This window comes from Mytilus trossulus, chromosome 1 (genome assembly GCF_036588685.1).
Source record: "Mytilus trossulus isolate FHL-02 chromosome 1, PNRI_Mtr1.1.1.hap1, whole genome shotgun sequence".
Classification (NCBI taxonomy): Eukaryota; Metazoa; Mollusca; class Bivalvia; order Mytilida; family Mytilidae; genus Mytilus; species Mytilus trossulus.
The window spans coordinates 3,495,321-3,513,229 of record NC_086373.1 but is presented as its reverse complement, the minus strand read 5'-3'; the positions used below and the strand labels follow the sequence as shown (position 1 = coordinate 3,513,229).

General features: G+C 32.7%; 1 protein-coding gene and 1 pseudogene across 2 annotated transcripts in view; one reads left to right on the top strand and one right to left on the bottom strand.

Annotated features, from left to right (window-relative positions):
* LOC134712479 (uncharacterized) overlaps positions 1-5,771 on the top strand; it is a 53,787-nt gene extending 48,016 nt beyond the window's left edge. For both annotated transcript variants that reach the window (XM_063574073.1, XM_063574062.1), the window contains 8 exons: positions 23-263; positions 809-1,295; positions 1,829-2,101; positions 2,827-2,979; positions 3,384-3,497; positions 4,121-4,225; positions 4,826-4,977; positions 5,303-5,771. In XM_063574073.1, coding sequence (XP_063430143.1) covers positions 23-263; positions 809-1,295; positions 1,829-2,101; positions 2,827-2,979; positions 3,384-3,497; positions 4,121-4,225; positions 4,826-4,977; positions 5,303-5,539 — 1,762 coding nt within the window. In that variant the 3' untranslated portion in view covers positions 5,540-5,771. The remainder of the gene's footprint in view (positions 1-22; positions 264-808; positions 1,296-1,828; positions 2,102-2,826; positions 2,980-3,383; positions 3,498-4,120; positions 4,226-4,825; positions 4,978-5,302) is intronic.
* Positions 5,772-8,826: 3,055 nt separating this feature from the next.
* The window catches only part of LOC134698982 (3'-5' exoribonuclease HELZ2-like), a 63,613-nt pseudogene continuing 54,530 nt past the window's right edge, over positions 8,827-17,909 (bottom strand).

Genomic DNA, 17,909 nt, shown 5'->3' with positions numbered 1-17,909 from the left:
ATATTTGTGCTGGTATTGACAGTGCTAGACGGGCAGAAAGTCCAGCACAGCAGGAGAGAATAAGGAGAAGTCTACAGAAACTGGAGGAATACGCCAAGACAAAGGAAGAATATCCAGACGAGAGAAGTGCTGAAAAGAAAGAAGAAATAAGAAGATGGATGGCTGACAAGAGAGCACAAAAAATGGAGGAATATAGAAAGCATCTACACGATTTAAGAGAACATGAAGTCAAGCCTTTCAAACCTTCACAAGATACACACAAGGTTAACTATTGTAACTGCTTATAAGTTGGAGATTTGGGTTTGTGAAAGGGACCTTTGAAAAAAAATCATTTGATATAACTACTAATTAGTCATGATATATTTTTTTTTTAGCATCAGGCTTTGTTCTGAGTTTGGGTCTGAGAATGAGCATTTAAATATTTGCCTTGTTCATTATTTGCATTTGATGGACAGGAAGATATTTGTATATGATAATTCATTGGTAGTCAAGTATGTTTAACACTCCTGGTATAATTGTTTATGGTAAGTGATGCTGTATAATGTCTACTACAAACATAGACAATATTAGACAAATTGAAACATTTCCAAATATTTGGTTCAATACCAGAAATGACTTTTCAGCAATTATTATTCATAAAAATTTATTGAGCTCTTACTTGGAACATGCATACATAATCAAAAGAGCCTTTAATGTATTGTAAGACTTTATTTTTGTTTACATTTAACAATTTCCACATATTAGATTATTTGGAATGAGCATATACATATACATGTTTTAAAGATATATCTCTTTTTGACATTTTTAGGGAACGTTCAAAGCCGGTGAATTCAATGACAGGAAATTCCAAAACCAAGTGGACATGACAAGGCGAATGGCAGAAGCTGAAGAGTTATTTTTAGAAGCATTAAGAGACAAGCCTGAATTGCCAACTTATCGGGAACGAAGTCCAAAGCGTAAACCAATTTCACGAGACACCAGTCCTCTTAAAACGAAAAAGCGGTCTCCAGAAAGATGGGAGAGAAGTCCTATGGTCTCTGACAGAAGGGGTATTAGTCCTGGAAGAAAACAAATTGATACTACAAGATCTACTGTAACTATTTCACCAAAGGTTTCAAGAAAGATATATAGACCAGATGAGAAAATACAGTACAGAGAACCAGTGAGGTCTCCAGTCAGGGAAAGACAACCCAGACCACAGCCTATCATGGTACAGCCTGCTCCTGAACCAGTTGTTCCTCGCCTTAGACTAATTGATTCTGATGAATTCATGAGAAGAAGTCAGGAAACAACAGGTACAGCATATATATTGACATTGTAGAATGCTTTAGAAAATAAAACAAATACTTTATAGAGTGATTTAATGTAAGGTTATTTATAAGAATTGTATGTTAGAAGTAAAGGAGAAATTATTAAATTTCTATTATTCAGATCTCATTTTTGGCGTACAAGTTTGTATCTTTTGGTAGGAAATCCTTTCAAAAACAAATAAGAATTGTATAAACAAAACTTTCCTTGGAAAAAAGGAGAAATTATTGTTTATTGTATTTTACGATTTCTTATTATCTTCAAACTCCCAGCCCTTAAAAAAAACAAAACACAAATACTCAAATATTCCAGTGTTCTTGTGCTGTGTTGGAAGGACAGCCTTAGAATATCTCGGGGAAAATTCTGCATGTTAGAAGGTCAAATTGTGTACTGAAAACAATAAAATACAGAGTAACTATAGTTAACAAGTATCAAATGCATAAATGTTGATACAGTATAGCATGTTAGGAATATATTACATTGTGAACCACTATTTGAACAATTAAATTGTTTTATATAGGTGATTATTCTGCTTATGCCAAAGCAGTAGCTGACATGGAAGTAACACAAAGTCAAGAGGTCTACAAACCTAGACCTGTGTCCCCACCCCCTAAACCAGCTGGTAAACAGTACAAACCCAAGTCATTCACAGAGATGGTGAGACTTCAAGATCCTTCCAAACTTAAAAAGAAATTCTCTAAAATACCTACACCATATGCACAGAGGTTAGCTAGTATGCAGAGGGACACACCTAGAGAGCATAGTCCCGAGGAGAAAGGAGAAAGGATATATGGTAATTAAAGAAGAATAAAAAATAATTGATTGACTAGTTATTGGTATTACATCATGGGAATTTTCCATTTCTAACAGAGGTATAGGGGAGGGTTGAGATCTCACAAACATGTTTAACCCCACCGCATTTTTGCGCCTGTCCCAAGTCAGGAGCCTCTGGCCTTTGTTAGTCTTGTATTATTTTAATTTTAGTTTCTAGTGTACAATTTGGAAATTAGTATGGCGTTCATTATCACTGAACTAGTATATATTTGTTTAGGGGCCAGCTGAAGGACGCCTCTGGGTGCCGGAATTTCTCGCTACATTGAAGACCTGTTGATGGCCTTCTGCTGTTGTTTTTTCTACGGTCTGGTTGTTGTCTCTTTGACACATTCCCCATTTCCATTCTCAATTTTATTGTAAGTTAAAAAAAATCTGTATGAGGATCAAAGAAAATCACAATTAGAATATATTGTCATATCATATCATCTTGAAAAAAATCCACACTATTGTAGTACCTGGTATATACACAATCTCAACACAAATTTCCTCTCTGTATTGATAAATTATTCACTTTTGATTTAATAAATTATATTGAATTTGTAAAGTTTATTATTGTGAATGCTACACTACATTTTTAAGCATTGAATTTTTCGATTGAAGACTTGTTTATGCATACTAAAGGTGAATGCCTGATCCTTAGCAATTTGAATAAAATCAGCAAATATTATAAATTCTCCTTATTAGGATCAAATAGATCTCCCAGTAAGAAGAGTTTTGGTGAACCATCTCCAAGAACTGTCAAGACCTATGCAGAGAGATTACAAGAGATGAAGTCAAAGAAAACATATAACACCCCGATTATACCTCGTTCTCATATACCTGGTTCTGGAAGAATGGGTAAGATATTTAAAAAAAAATCTCTGCTGCCCATTTCTATCATACTCCTGATGCTTCAGACAAAAAACAATCCAATATTTTATTCATTGCTTCACTTCATTTCACTGGAACAAAGTCCTAATTTCCAAATATTGTCTGATAAAAATTTACCAGTAAATACATCTTCTTTACCATTTTTGTTAATCAGTCATTAATTTTGAAGCTTTATGAAAGAGAATGTGTGCAATTTTTTTTTAGATTCAAGATTCAAAGTTTTATCTTAAGTTGATATTCTATAAACTACATAAACAGCTTTCAAATCGACTGAATAACAATATATAAAGTAATTTATATGTCTTTATGTTATAAATAGAATAAAGTTATATATCCAGCACATTTACTTTCTGTTTTATTTTTTGTAAAAGGATCGTCAACAGTTATGCAGAAGAAGAAAACAGGACCACCACACAAACCTATGACATATGTAGAACAGTTACAGAAACTCAATCAAGGTGCTCCTAAAACTAGGAGTAAAGCAGGTAAACTGTTATTTAGTTAGATCATCTTGTAATCAGTTATCAGTATAGTATTCAATTATGTATTTGTTAAAAGCATATTTCATCTGAATGCTAATTATAATTCTGCTTAACTTGATCTATTTAAATTTGAACAAGTCATAAACCATAAAATGCAGGTCAAGTTTGATTTTGATTTTGATATACCTATCAGTTACATTGAAAGTCGTATTTTGATTTCCAGATGAAGCTATTTAAGATTAAAACACAGTGCTATGAAACTTAAAAAACACTAACATTCAATTTGAATTTTGGTTTTGGTATTTTTCCTGTTCAAAATGGCTCCTCTGCAAGTTAGGATATGCGTGATAATCTTGTTACTTCAATCTAGTTTTGCATTGCTTTAGAAAGCCCAAAATTGGAATTGTCTCTGTCAAACATTATCTTACCTTCTAAAGGTTCTTTATTTTATAAGGCTCATCAAAATGTTATTAATTGGTCTTCTCACACTTATTATCTCCAAAGTAGGTTATTCTACAAATATGTGATATATGCACCAACATATGTGTTATTTATTTATTTATCTGTATTTAAAAAGTATTTTTAGAGGTATCAATATAATTGTGAAATATGTTTTGTTTTACTAGGTATGAAGACTTTTGTAAAACCACAGACTTTCCTGAAATCTCATAAACCACTACATAAGTCACAGACATATTCTGAACAGTTACAGACTTTACAACCACCTAAAGGTAAGCAGATAATGAAGTCATAGGACCCTTTTTTCATTACATCACCCTGTTCATTTCTTTCCAATATTTGAAAGATGGTGCCATTTTAATAGTTTTTCACCAAGCGTTGTTCTATTGGTTTCTATCAACCAAAAGGGGACAGGTTTTAAAACACAATCAATGCTGACCTGATTAGGTTGCTTAATTATTCATCTTACTCATATCAAAAGAAACCTTTTAAAAAGGTTCCTACTGATCAATTGCATTTGTTAAGGTAGTTAATTATCATATTTTTGTGGTACTGTGAATTCATTATTATTCGGGGGATACCAATTTTTCCGAATTTCGTGGGTACAGGCACACCACAAATTTAAAGTTTGATTATATGCAGACTGCTTGAAAACCATGATATCAAATATCCACAAAAATTGGTTCCCACAAAAATAAATGAATTCACAGTTTATCTGTATATTTACTATTCAAGTTTACCCAAGATGTACTATAAGGTTTCATTATATTGACATGACTTGGTTAAATACGTTGTCACATCTATTTATAGTTATAATCTTAACAATGTCTAATTATAAATTTTGTATATTATATTGCTGTATATTATTTCAGCCCAGAAAAAGATATCCCCTGCCAGAAGTAGGGCTAAGCCCTACCCTTATCCCTACTCAGGACAGGAACAATGGGAAGGTGATTCAGTGGTCAGTTCTTGGTCTGTGGATGATAGAGTTAATAAAATACTGTATGGAGATGAAGCAAGCACTGTAAGTAGAATAACTTATAACTCATTTATTTTAGAAGTAATGTCCTTGATTATGATACAATTATAATGTGTTGGAGACAACAACCCAACCAAGGAAGAAAAACAGCTGAAGGCCACCAATGGGTCAACACAGTCAGAAAATCCTGCACAGGGAGGTGTTTGTTTCAACTACTATCTAAGTTAATATATAGATATAAGGAGATGTGGTATGAGTGCCAAAGAGACAACTCTCAATGCATGAATGAAATCTCTTGTTGGATAGATATACATCTAAAGATAATAAGAGTTGCATTGATATCTGGATTCAAATTATTTTTTTATTACAGGTGTATGGAAGTCAGGTATATGGTAGCCAGGTATATGGAAGCAGGGTGTCTTTTGAATATCCAATGTCTGACGACATATCAGATTACCTCCCGGAGGTTATGGGAGAGTCTTACGTAAACTCTGTTGATATCGATGAAATAATGCGGATAGCCGATGTGGCATCTGTGGGTAGTGGTGATGTTATGAGTGTTATTGACTGGGATGCAGTAGATGAACTAATTAATGATGTACACTGAAGAAACTAAGGAAAAAAAATGTTTAGCATAACGCAACTGACAAATATGAATGTGGTAATTTTAGTTACAATACTGAAATCAATATGTTAGCATTTAATTGATTTATAAGTGAAGGTTGTGAATTAACTTTAACTTATATATTCATCATGTTTATACAAATTATTTATTTATTATAGTTGTCCGTCCAAAATACTTTTGTATTGATAGTTTTATATATTTATTAAAATATTTTTATGACTGATTTTCATTTTTTATTATTATGTAATATCTCAGGTACACTGGAAAGACACATTTAAAAAAGAACATCCTCCTTGATTACTTTCTGAATTTTCTTTTGTTCATCTTTTTAAACATTTTTGCTTGTCAAGGGTTACAATCCAGTCCATTCCTCTTTACACTTGGCAGAACTTGAACTCTCTTCAGTATTGAGGTGTGAAATTTGTTGTGGATAGTGTTTACAAATCTTGTGAAGCAGAAACCTAAAATATACATTGACATTCCAACTTTTGCCAACTGAAATTTATTGATAAAAATCTTTATGATGCATTTGTTTTGCTCATTGATGAAAGTAGTAAGGTATCTGAAAGATGTTAATTTCTATGTCATTTTCTCTCTGGTCGAGAGTTGTCTCAATGGCAAATACCATACATCTTCTTAATTTTTTGTCGAGTCTGTGACTGTAGTTGCAGAAAGCTCAACATAGGGATAGTGATCCGACTACGGCAGCAGGGACATTAACTAGCTTCTTACAAGCTTTACATTTTAATAGGTGGAAAACCTGGATGCTTCATACTTTGTATATAGATGCCTTATATTTACAAAGTTTCCCTCAGTCACAGTTGCAATGTCCTTAACCTCATTTTCATGGTTCAGTGAACACGGTAAAGTTTTGGTGGTCAAGTACATATCTCAGATACTATAAGCAATAGGTCTAGTATGTTTGGTGTATAGAAGGATTGTAAGGTGAACATCTCCAACTGGCAGGTGTCATTTGACCTTATTTTCATTGTCCAGTAGATATTTTTAAGTTTTTGTGTTTTGGTCTGTTTTTCTTATACTGTATGCAATAGGTCTACTATATTTGATGTATGGATTCTCTACAGACCATTTCCGAAATAACCCTAATGATATAGAATGATTAAGGTGATAACTTGGCCATTACCGTACATAAGCATTAATAATTCTTTTGTATTTGTAAATAAAATTCTTCTGCATTTATCTGTGTTTGTAAAGTCGTTGTGCAAAACAAATCATTACAATGTATGAAAATGAAAATATGAATTTAATAATTGAAAATGTGGTATTGATTAGTTTAAAAAGTAATATACACATCATGAAATGATAAAATGACAGATAAATACAAATATAGCACACTCTTAAAATTGCTTTACATTTGTGTCACAGAGATATGCACCTGACATATATTTTCTTTTTCTTCATTCATTTAACTTAAACAAAGCACAAATGGAAAGACATATTCTAAGACCTTTCTTTCCATTTGTGCTTTGCTTGACCAGAATGTTTTAAACTAATGCTAAATCTGGAAATAAATTATTTATAAACGATTCAATAAATAATTGAAAATTGTGAATACTGATGGCACAACATTTAACTATATAAATATGGCACATTATTTAAAATACAATAAACACACATATACATTGTCTGAAATATGACAACAACAAATCATAAAATATATGTTAAGTAAAATAGAATGCTGACATTTAGGCACAATGTTGGACAGTCTATGTGGAGAGCTTTAAGAGCACTTGGTATTGTTTGAGGGGAAAGAAGTAAGCTGATTGGTAACTTGTGCAAAGAAGCAGAGACATAATCAATGTGTTGTGAAGGAAAAGGTCTGAACAGTGGAAGCAGAAGTGGTTTCCTAGGAACAGCAACTGATTGGCAAATGTTGGTGGATCTGAAGCAGAAGTTATGATTCCCGCCACAGATTGAAGTAACAAACCAGAGACCTAACATCGTCACTTGGTCAGTTACAGCAAAACCGACAATACTGCTGGAACTAACCATGTCATGGGAAGAAAGAATAAAAGATGCCAACGAAAGAAAGAGATTGAAATATCAAGACCTACTTGCAGAATGTATAGACAAAGGAGGATGGCGGGTCAGGTTATTTCCAGTGTAAGTGGGAAGCAGGGGGTTTGTTGGACAGTCTATGTGGAGAGCATTAAGAGCTCTTGGTATTGTTTGAGGGGAAAGAAGTAAGCTGATTGGTAGCTTGTGCAAAGAGGCAGCGACGTCATCAATGTGGTTGTGGAGGAAAAGGTAAAACAGTGGAAGCGGTAAAGTGTAGAGGCAGGGATGGATATCCATGTGGTTTCGGGCTTGGACTTGATCACCCCAGTCGGCGCACCTCTGGAGGTTATAGTGGACAGCACCGAAACAGCCGAGGAAGGAGGATTCACCAGAAGACGGTACCACGCATCTTTCCAACAGGATGTATTTAGGCAAAATCTTAAAAATAAAGAATCGTGTTGTTGTTGTTATCAGAAATATTCTTTTCAATCATCATGATTATCAAAACCTGTAGAAAAGATCTTTTACATATTAACCTTAATATTTTTTTTCTAAACCTATAGCTAGGTGTTTAATGTAGTTTGAACTATTGACATGAGCTGGATTGAGTGTGATCTATAGACAAAGATTGGATTGAGTGTGACCGACATGTGCTTTATATCGTTTGTTTTTTAGCCAAGTGATTAATCTAGTTTGATCTATAGACATGGGATGGATTAAGTGTGACCGACAGGTGCTTTATATTGTTTGTTCATGGGTAGAATTAAGTGTGACTAAAGGCAGCTGTTTTATATTGCTTGCCCACTAGTCACATGTCTTATTTATTTGACCTTTAGACACATGCTTTATTTTGTTTTACCTTTTGACAGGTGTTCAATTCAAAGTTGAAATATATCTGGTGTTCTAATAAGTCTGTTTCTTAAAGATTCTACATTATTCAAGTAAAAATATTTACTTATAAACTGTAAACATATTTTAGAAGTTTGCACAAGAACATACATGATATAAAAGTATGATATGATATATATATATATATAGATTGCCTAACAATGTAATTTTAACACACTATTTAGTATGTAAATATAAGAATGTTTAAAATATTTACAAAATGATGAAAATAAACGCAATATAGATTTGTATGTCATTTGCTGCTATTTATAGGCACTTATTATATATATATAGTACACTTAATTTTATGCTGCCAGATTGTCATTGTTAAACTTAAGTTAATAAGCCCGATTATGCCCGTATTAGCATAATTTTGTCATGGAAACTGACGTGCATCAAAGATGCAATTCTTCTCTTCATAGTCCTCTAACAATTTCTTCCATACTTCATCACAAAACAGTAAGTTCTTGTTCCCTGTTAAAATTATGTATGTGTTAAGGTCAAGGAACAGTAAATGAAAAATTTGTACGATTTTCAGTAATAGTTCATCAGGCCAAAGTTGTAGGCACAAGTTTAGCAAAATCTGTGACATAGCCCATTACTGTTCCTTTACACTAAATAATTATTCAGTACATGTTATGCTGACAAAAGTTGTTAATCTATTTTTCCAATAACAGTAAAGTGGAGATAACTCTTTTAAAAATAGTAGACATTTCTAGATGTTTTTTTTCTCCTGACAATTTTCCTATTCCACAAATTACTAATCATTGTTTTATGCTTCTACACGTAATAATATCATCAGAAAACAATAATTTTGCCCTAAAGTGAACATATTTGAAGCTGATTTTACTTCTTTCAGTTGATCTTTCTTGACAAGTACCAGAATGTTATTCAGCAGAGTAGGTAACCTGTTAACAAATTAATTAATCCGAGACAAAATGTTTTTTTGTTGTTTCCTCAATTTTAATGTATATTCGTACTAAATGTAAACCGATAGAAAGCCTAATTACCTATGATAACAAGCCCTTTCTTAGCCCTAGTTAGAGCTACATTAATTTGATGTCTGTCTGTGATGAATCCAAGGTTCTGTATGTACCAGTCTTTAGTAGGATTCTTCTCTATTAGGTATGTAGGTAATGATCTAACCAGACTGAAGATCACATAGTCCCACTCAACACCTGTAAAAATATACAAAATACGGCTTAAAACAATTATACCCATAGTAGCTAATTCAAAACAAACTCAATAATTTTTGGTTCACTCAGATCTGTTAAAACCTCCCAAAATAGACTTAAGAAAATGTGGTATAAGTGCCAATGAGACAACTCTCAAACCAAGTCATAATTTATAAAAGTAAACAATTATAGGTCAAAGTACGGATTTCAATACGGAACCTAAGCTCACACTGCACAGCAAACTATAAAGGGCCCCGAAAATTACAAGTGATAAACCATTCAAACGGGAAAACCAAGACACACTATAAAATATCAATTGAAATAGCTTAACTCAATCAAAAGACATATTAACACAAGTGAACATACACATCTACATAGGGTTTACAAGATTTATAGCCAAAACGAAGACATGATTATTAAATTAAAATAAACAAATCTGGGTTATAAACCAAAACCGAGGGAAACTCATCTATGAAAACAACGAAACAACAGAAACACTAAAGCGCAACAAAAACTAAACGACAATGTAACACGCACAGAAAAGAACTATAAAATAACAACTGCCAATTTCCTGACTTGGTACAGGACATTTTAAGAAAAAAATGGTGGTTAAACCTGGTTTTATGGCTAGCCTAACCTAGCGCCTTTTCTGCAATGTTTAATATAACACTAAAATGGCATCATTGCATGACAGGACTACAGTACAAATAAATGCAACAACATTCAGGATGGAATTATTCAAAACGCTAATACAATGCTTTGTTCGATTGTTTTTACATTTATAATTTTTCTAACTTGCATAATTTTAAAATGGTAACTTGATAAACATGGTAATCGATGGAACTAACTCGGAACTTCTATCAAGTGTTTTCAAATACAACACTCAAAAACACAGTTATTTTTAAGGGTATTTCTTTTAAACAATAAATTCAAATTAAAAATATCGCAACCGCTCTATCTGAAAAAGACAGTATAGTGTATTACTTGTGGTCAAATAATATTTAAATTTTATAAAATAGAAGATATTATATGATTGCTAATTAGGCAACTTTCAACAACAGACCTTACAATTTGACTACGCGGTATGGGCTTTGCTCATTGTTGAAGGCCGTACGGTGACCTATAGTTGTTAATATTTGTGTCATTTTGGTCTTTTGTGGATAGTTGTCTCATACCACATCTTCTTTTTTATATTACAACATAGAAATTAGCAGCTGTAACTCACCATACGGTCTAACCAACAATGAACAAAGACCATATCGCATTGTCAGCTATAAAAGGTCATGAAATCACAAATGTAAAACAATTCAAACGAGAAAACTAACGGCCTAATTAATGTACCAAAAAATTAACGAAAAACAAATATGTGAAACAGCAACAAATGAGAACCAATGAATTACAGGCTCCTGACTTGGTACAGGCACATATATTGTAGCGGGGTTTAACATGTTTAACGTCTTTCGTATACTTTCAAAATCCTGCATGGCCTAGCGCCCGTCTATCTTGAGTGACTCATCAGCGACTATCAACATTCAATATATTTTAGATCGGAAAATGCAATGCAGCTTATACAACCTCATGTACGCACCAGAATCTATTTACAAAGACGTTTCGACAAAGCTACTGCGAGTCTCTGGAACAATCTTTCTTGCCATCTAAGACATGAACACTCAATCGAACTTTTAAAGAAAAATTTGAAAACCCATTTTTTTTACTCGCTTTCAGTGAAAACATTTAACTTTTTATACTGACAATGACTTTTTTTTTTAACTTTTTTTTTTTCGTTGTAGTATAACATGCATTTTTTTTAATAATTTTCTTTTTAATGTTTTGTTCCTTTTGTATTTTATCACTTTTGTCCAGTGAAGCTATATATATTTATAACTTTTAATAATTTTTACAGGTGCAAATTTCCTTTATCATTGACACAATATCTATATAAAAAATTGTCATCTTTGATGAGATAAAAAAAAATAGGGACTGACTATTTTGTTCATGATTAAAAAAAAAAAAAATCATGATATGATTTTTATCTGGGTCAGAAGAAGGCTTAACATCAGGAGATTTTTACTCCCATCGGAAAATTCACATTCATAAATAAATAAATTTACGTTTTTTTTTGAAAAATTGCATACATTGTTTTATCATATAAATAGGATTCCCTCACTTATCAGGAACATTGGATAACATATACACTTTTGCACCACAAAATAACAAATAGTAATACTAGGTATACACTTAACGTTTTTGTAATGGTGTAGGTGTATAAAAAAACTTTACCAAAGATACCAGGCTTATACGTGTGTACACCAGCCAAACAGTTTGTCTACTCACGACCCATCATTGATAGTTGAATAAAAAAGATTATATAATGTACGCAGTAAATAAACTCATCATAGATACCTGGAATACATTTTGTATTTACGCCAGACGCGCGTTTCGTTTACTAAAGACTCATCAGTGAGGCTCAAATCCAAAAAAGTTCAAAAGGCCAAATGAAGTACGAAGTTAAAGAGCATTGCGGACCAACATTGCGAAAGGTTCTGCCAAATACAGCTAAGATAATCTATTCCTGAGTTAGAAAATACTTAGTATTTCAAAAAATTCAAAAGTTTTGTAATCAGTTAATTCTAAAATATGACCATATCAATGCTAATTCATTTCATTAAGAGTTTTGAAGACCCAACATTTGGAGAAATTATTCTGCTTAACAGCTGTGAGAATCAGTTCGTGGGATACCAAATCTTGAAATTTAATTTGCAACAGATCTTCTTTCAAGATAAAAACCATTTTTATTATTTGTAAAAAATATCTTTTTGATACAAAAAGGATGAAAAAAGGCCATACTTTGACCGGAGACCAATGTTGTGACATTGAAGTTGTCAAAGCCTTTCTCTGCCAGTTCTTATATCAGAGCTGTACATTGGACATGTACTGAAACATTTACCATGGTTGTAACATTGAAGTTGTCGCACTTAATCTCAGCGCTGTATATTGTGAAAAGTACTGACTGAGATATAACATTACCTTGACTGGAGACCACTGTTGTGACATTGAAATTGTCAAAGCCTTTCTCTGTCAGCTCTAATTTCAGCGCTGTACATTGGGCATTGTACTGAGACATTACATTGATAGTCTCTGGATTCACACCTTCAGCTGTCACCATGTGTCGAAATACTTTCAACTAAATAAGAAATAATAAAATCTAGGCATCGAATGAGTTTGAAACAGAAAGTGTGGTCACAGTTTTATAACCTTCCCATTTATTTATCATGCAAAATATTATTTATGGTTTGAAAACCTTTTGATATCTTATCTGGGATCAAAATGTATGAATAAATTCATACATAGTTCTTGTATGAACCTTGCAAAGTAAGATATAAACTCTATCAAATGCACTATAATATTCAAGCTCACTTCAATTGCTATTACAAATGCATGCCAATTGTCACCCGAGGATATGCAGTAAATAAAATAATATTCATTCCTTTCAATTACACCAATTGGTAAAGCAACTGACAACTACAGGCGCTTAAGAGTCTGTGTCGCTCACCTCGGTCTATATGAATATTAAAAAGGACACAGATGGATTCATGACAAAATTATGTTCTAGTGTTGGTGATGTGTTTCTAGATCTTCCTTTATTGAACAATCCTGCTGCTTACAATTATCTATATCTGTAATGAAATTGGCCCAGAAGTGACAGAGGAAAATATTTTGTAAAAATTAAAAAAAATTATGAAAACTGTTAAACATTGACTATAAAGGACAATAACTCCTTAAGGGGTCAATTGACCACTTTGGTCAAGTGGACTTATTTGTAGCTCTTAAATAAAGGCAACAGTAGTATACCGCTGTTCAAAGCTCATAATCCATGGACAAAAAACAAAATCGGGGTAACAAACTACAACCGAGGAAAACGCATTAAATATAAGAGGAGAACAACGACACAACAATGAAATGACACACACACAGAAACGGAACAAGCATCTTACTATGTCCTTTTTGCTATCTACAGTTTATCTCTATCTTTAATAGTATTCGAGATAATAACCGAAAGCTGCAAAATTTTCTTAAAATTACCAATTCAGGAGCAGCAGCCCAACAACAAGTAGCCTGATTGGTCTGATAATTTCAGGATATATAAATCCTGACCTAATGATTCAGCGATGTGCGCCCAAAACTTAATTTTATTCTCTTGATCATCTTGGTTAACGGGCAAAGTCATCGGACACATTTCTTAAACTAGATACCACAGTAATGATTTTGGACAAGTTTGATAGCTTCAGAGGAGAAGATTTTTGTAAAAGATTACAAAAATTTACAAAAAAATGTTAAAAGTTGACTATAAAGCGCAATTACTCCTTAAGGAGTTAACTGACAATTTCGCTCATGCTAACTTATTTGTAAATCTTACTTTGCTAAACATTATTGCTGCAAATAGTTCATCTCTATCTGTAGTAATATTCAAGACAATAACCAAAAACGGAAAAAATTCCTTAAAATTACAAATTGAAGGCCAGCAATCCAACAACGGATTCTCCGATTCATCTGAAAATTTCAGCGCAGATATATCCTGACCCAATAAACAATGTTACTTCGGCAGATATGCTCTAAATACTTTTGTTTCAGAGATAATAGCCAAAACCGACATTTTACCCCTACTTTCTTTTTTTAGCCATGGCGGTTAGCCAGGTCATAGGACAAATATTTAAAACAAGATACCCCAATGATGATTGTGAAAAAGTTTGGTTTAAAAAGTAAAATCACAAAAATACTGAACTTAGTGGAAAATCAATTCGGAAAGTCCATAATCACATGGAAAAACCAAATAACAAAACGCATAAAAAACGAATGGACAAGAATGCGTTTGGATTTGCACTCATGCTAAAATTATAGCTTGCGGTGGCCTAGTGTTACCTTTCCTCATTAGTTGAATCTAGAATTATAACACAGTATATGATAGGATTGGCAAATTGATATAGATATATGACAGTTAAGTTCCCTTTGCAATCCTCATTCAATTATGATTTGTAAAGGTACTGATTATAATTTATTATGTGAGCAGTTGGTTTGACTGATTTACTAGTAGTTCAGATGTAAACGGCAAGAAAAAAGACGTAAGTGAGTAACTCATATTGCTTATTAAATATAAGGTAAACAGTAATTTGGCACACACTTTTTGAAGTTCAATCATCCTATTTTTACACCAGTCTACATAACATAAGTTGTGGAGTGTTCATACTCATTTTTGTTATAACTCATCCATGGCATATGCCTGGGAGATTTGAGCGTTGCAGATGAGAAATTGCAAAATATTAATTGTGAGTAGATTTGCGAACCATGAATAAAATCTAATTATAGAATATTTCTCTTTCAGTAAACAAAAATACATCACAATTGGTGGCAATATTTGTTGTAGCCTTGAAACATGACATAAGTAAATAATTCGTACCACTTGTTCTATTTCTCTCTTATTACTCCTTGATTGTTCATTCCCTTCCTTTGTCTTCACTGTCAATGTTTCTTCTTCTCCCTCAACATGACAAAACACCATTGGAATATTGTTGGTTTTCCTCCACATCTTTAATGGGTTATCTTCTTTCCCAATACTGTCATTGGCTGTTTTTAATTTACCACCATAAAACATTCTAGATGGGAACTCACAAATACTTTCATTCTGAAATAAAAATTACTCCTTTCTGCACATGTATATGTATTGTCGGAATGCGCATCTGGTGCAAGAAAATTGGTACCGTTAATTTTATTACTATCACTGGGTCGATGCCTCTGCTGGTGGACTATAAGTCCCCGAGGGTATCACCAGTCTAGTATCCAGTACTTTGGTACTGGCATGAACATACGGATTTTATGTGTTATTAACATTTGCTGTTACAAAATGATAGAAATTAATATAAATTAAGGAATGTATCTCCCTCATGCAAAGCTCTGATTCCTTTCACTGATTTGGCTATACTTTGTGGACCTTTTGGATTATAGCTCTTCATCTTTTATATAAGCTTTGGATTTCATTAAATATTTTCGCCACGAGCATCACTGAAGAGACATGTATTGTCGAAATGCGCATCTGGTGCAAGAAAATTGGTACCGTTAATTTTATTTATTTTGTTTACTACTGAATGTTGATACTTTGTAATTTTTGTCATGTATTTTTACTGTGAGACCATACTATTTTAAAAATACTATACTATGACAAGTAATTGTTTCTTGATTTTATAAAGGATTATAATACAAAGCTTAAAGTCATCCTCTTGTTTTTATAATTCCTAATAGAAGTTTTGAAAAATTGTCAAGTTTTTCGTAATGTTATTTTCTTTTGTCACACGGGCCACATAATTCAGCCCACCAGTTTCGATTTTTTCCTCCCCATTTAATTCTGAGATTTTTTCCTAGTTACCATACTAGTCTCTGGTAAATAATTTCTTCCCCTAGCTCGTAACAAGCAATTGCTTAAATGGTATCGCATAAATTAATGAATATTATATATTCTCATTTACAAAACTAGCTCACGTTGGTCTATATGCATATTAAACAATGGACAAAAATGGATTCATGACAACATTGTATCTTGTGTTGGTGATGTGTTTGTAGATCTTACTTTATTAAACAATCTTGCTGCTTACAATTATCTCTATCTATATGAAATTGACCCAGAAGTGACAGTGGAAATGTTTTTGTATAAATTGTCAAAAAATTTCTAAATATATATGAATATTGTTTAAAATTGGTCAAGTTGAATTAATTGTAGCTCTTACTTTGCTGTACGTCATTGCTATTTAAGTTTATATCTTTCTATAATAATATTCAAAATAATAACCAAAAGCTGCAAAATGTTCTTAAAATTACCAATTCAGGAGCAGCAGCCCAACAACAATTTGCCCCGATTGGTCTGAAAATATCAGGGCAGATAGATCTTGACCTAATGAACAGTTCTATACCAGCAGATTTTCTCTAAATGCTTTGGTTATCCTTTGTTCCTTTTTAGCTATGGTGGCCATCTTGGTTCACGGACAGGGTCTTCTGACACAGTTGTAAAACTAGATATCCTACTGACGAGTGTGGACAAGTTTGGTTAAATTTGTCCGAGTAGCTCCAGAGGAGCCGATTTTTGTAAAAGATAACAAAAATTTACCAAAAATTGTTAAACATTGACTATTAAGGGCAATTACTCCTAAATGGGTCATTTGACCATTTTTGTCATGTTGACTTATTTGTACATCTTACTTTGCTGACCATTATTGCTGTTCACAGTTTATCTGTATCTATAATACTATTCAAGATAATAATCAAAAAACAGCCAAATTTCTTTAAAATTACAAATTTAAGGGCAGCAACCCAACAACGTGTTTTTGGATTCATCTGCAAATTTCAGGGCAGATAGATGTTGACATAAAAACATATTTATTCATAGTCAGATTTGCTCTAAATGCTTTGCTTTCAGAGATATAAGCCAAAATGTACATTTTACCCCTTTTTTCTATTTTTAGCAATGACGGCCATCTTGGTTAGTTGCCCAGGTCACCGGACAAATTTTTAAAACTAGATACCCCAATGATTATTGTGATAAATTTGGTTTAATTTGGCCCAGTAGTTTCAGGGGAGAAGATTTTTGTAAAAGTTAACGACAACTGACGACGGACGACGGATGCCAAATGATGAGAAAAGCTCACTTGGCCCTTCGGGCTAGGTGAGCTAAAAATACAACAATATAAGTATTTCAAGTTTTCTGAAGTTTTCAAAATTATAATTGTTTTAAAAATATTAACAGTTATGTACGAAAAGCGTTAGATTAGAATAAGTTTTGAAATTGTTCTTCAAATATTATGTTTAAGTTGAAAAGATGTTTTTAAATGTTATAATGTGTTGTTGAACAAAACATGGTGCACTTTGGGATTTAGTATTAGTCATTAATATATAGTATAACCTTTATTTTCTACTCATTGTTTCTATCTGCATTGAAAAAATTAAATTACAAAAATGCTGAACTCCGAGGAAAATTCAAAACGGAAAGTCCCAAATCAAATGACAAAACACATGAAACGAATGGACAACAACTGTCATATTCATGACTAGGTACAGGCATTTTCAAATGTAGAAAATGGTGAATTGAACTTGGTTTTTAGTGCTAAACCTACATTGAAGACCTGTTGGTGACCTTCTGCTGTTGTTTTTTTTTATTTGGTCGGGTTGTTGTCTCCTAGACACATTCCCCATTTCCATTCTCAATTTTATGTGTAATAAACATTTGA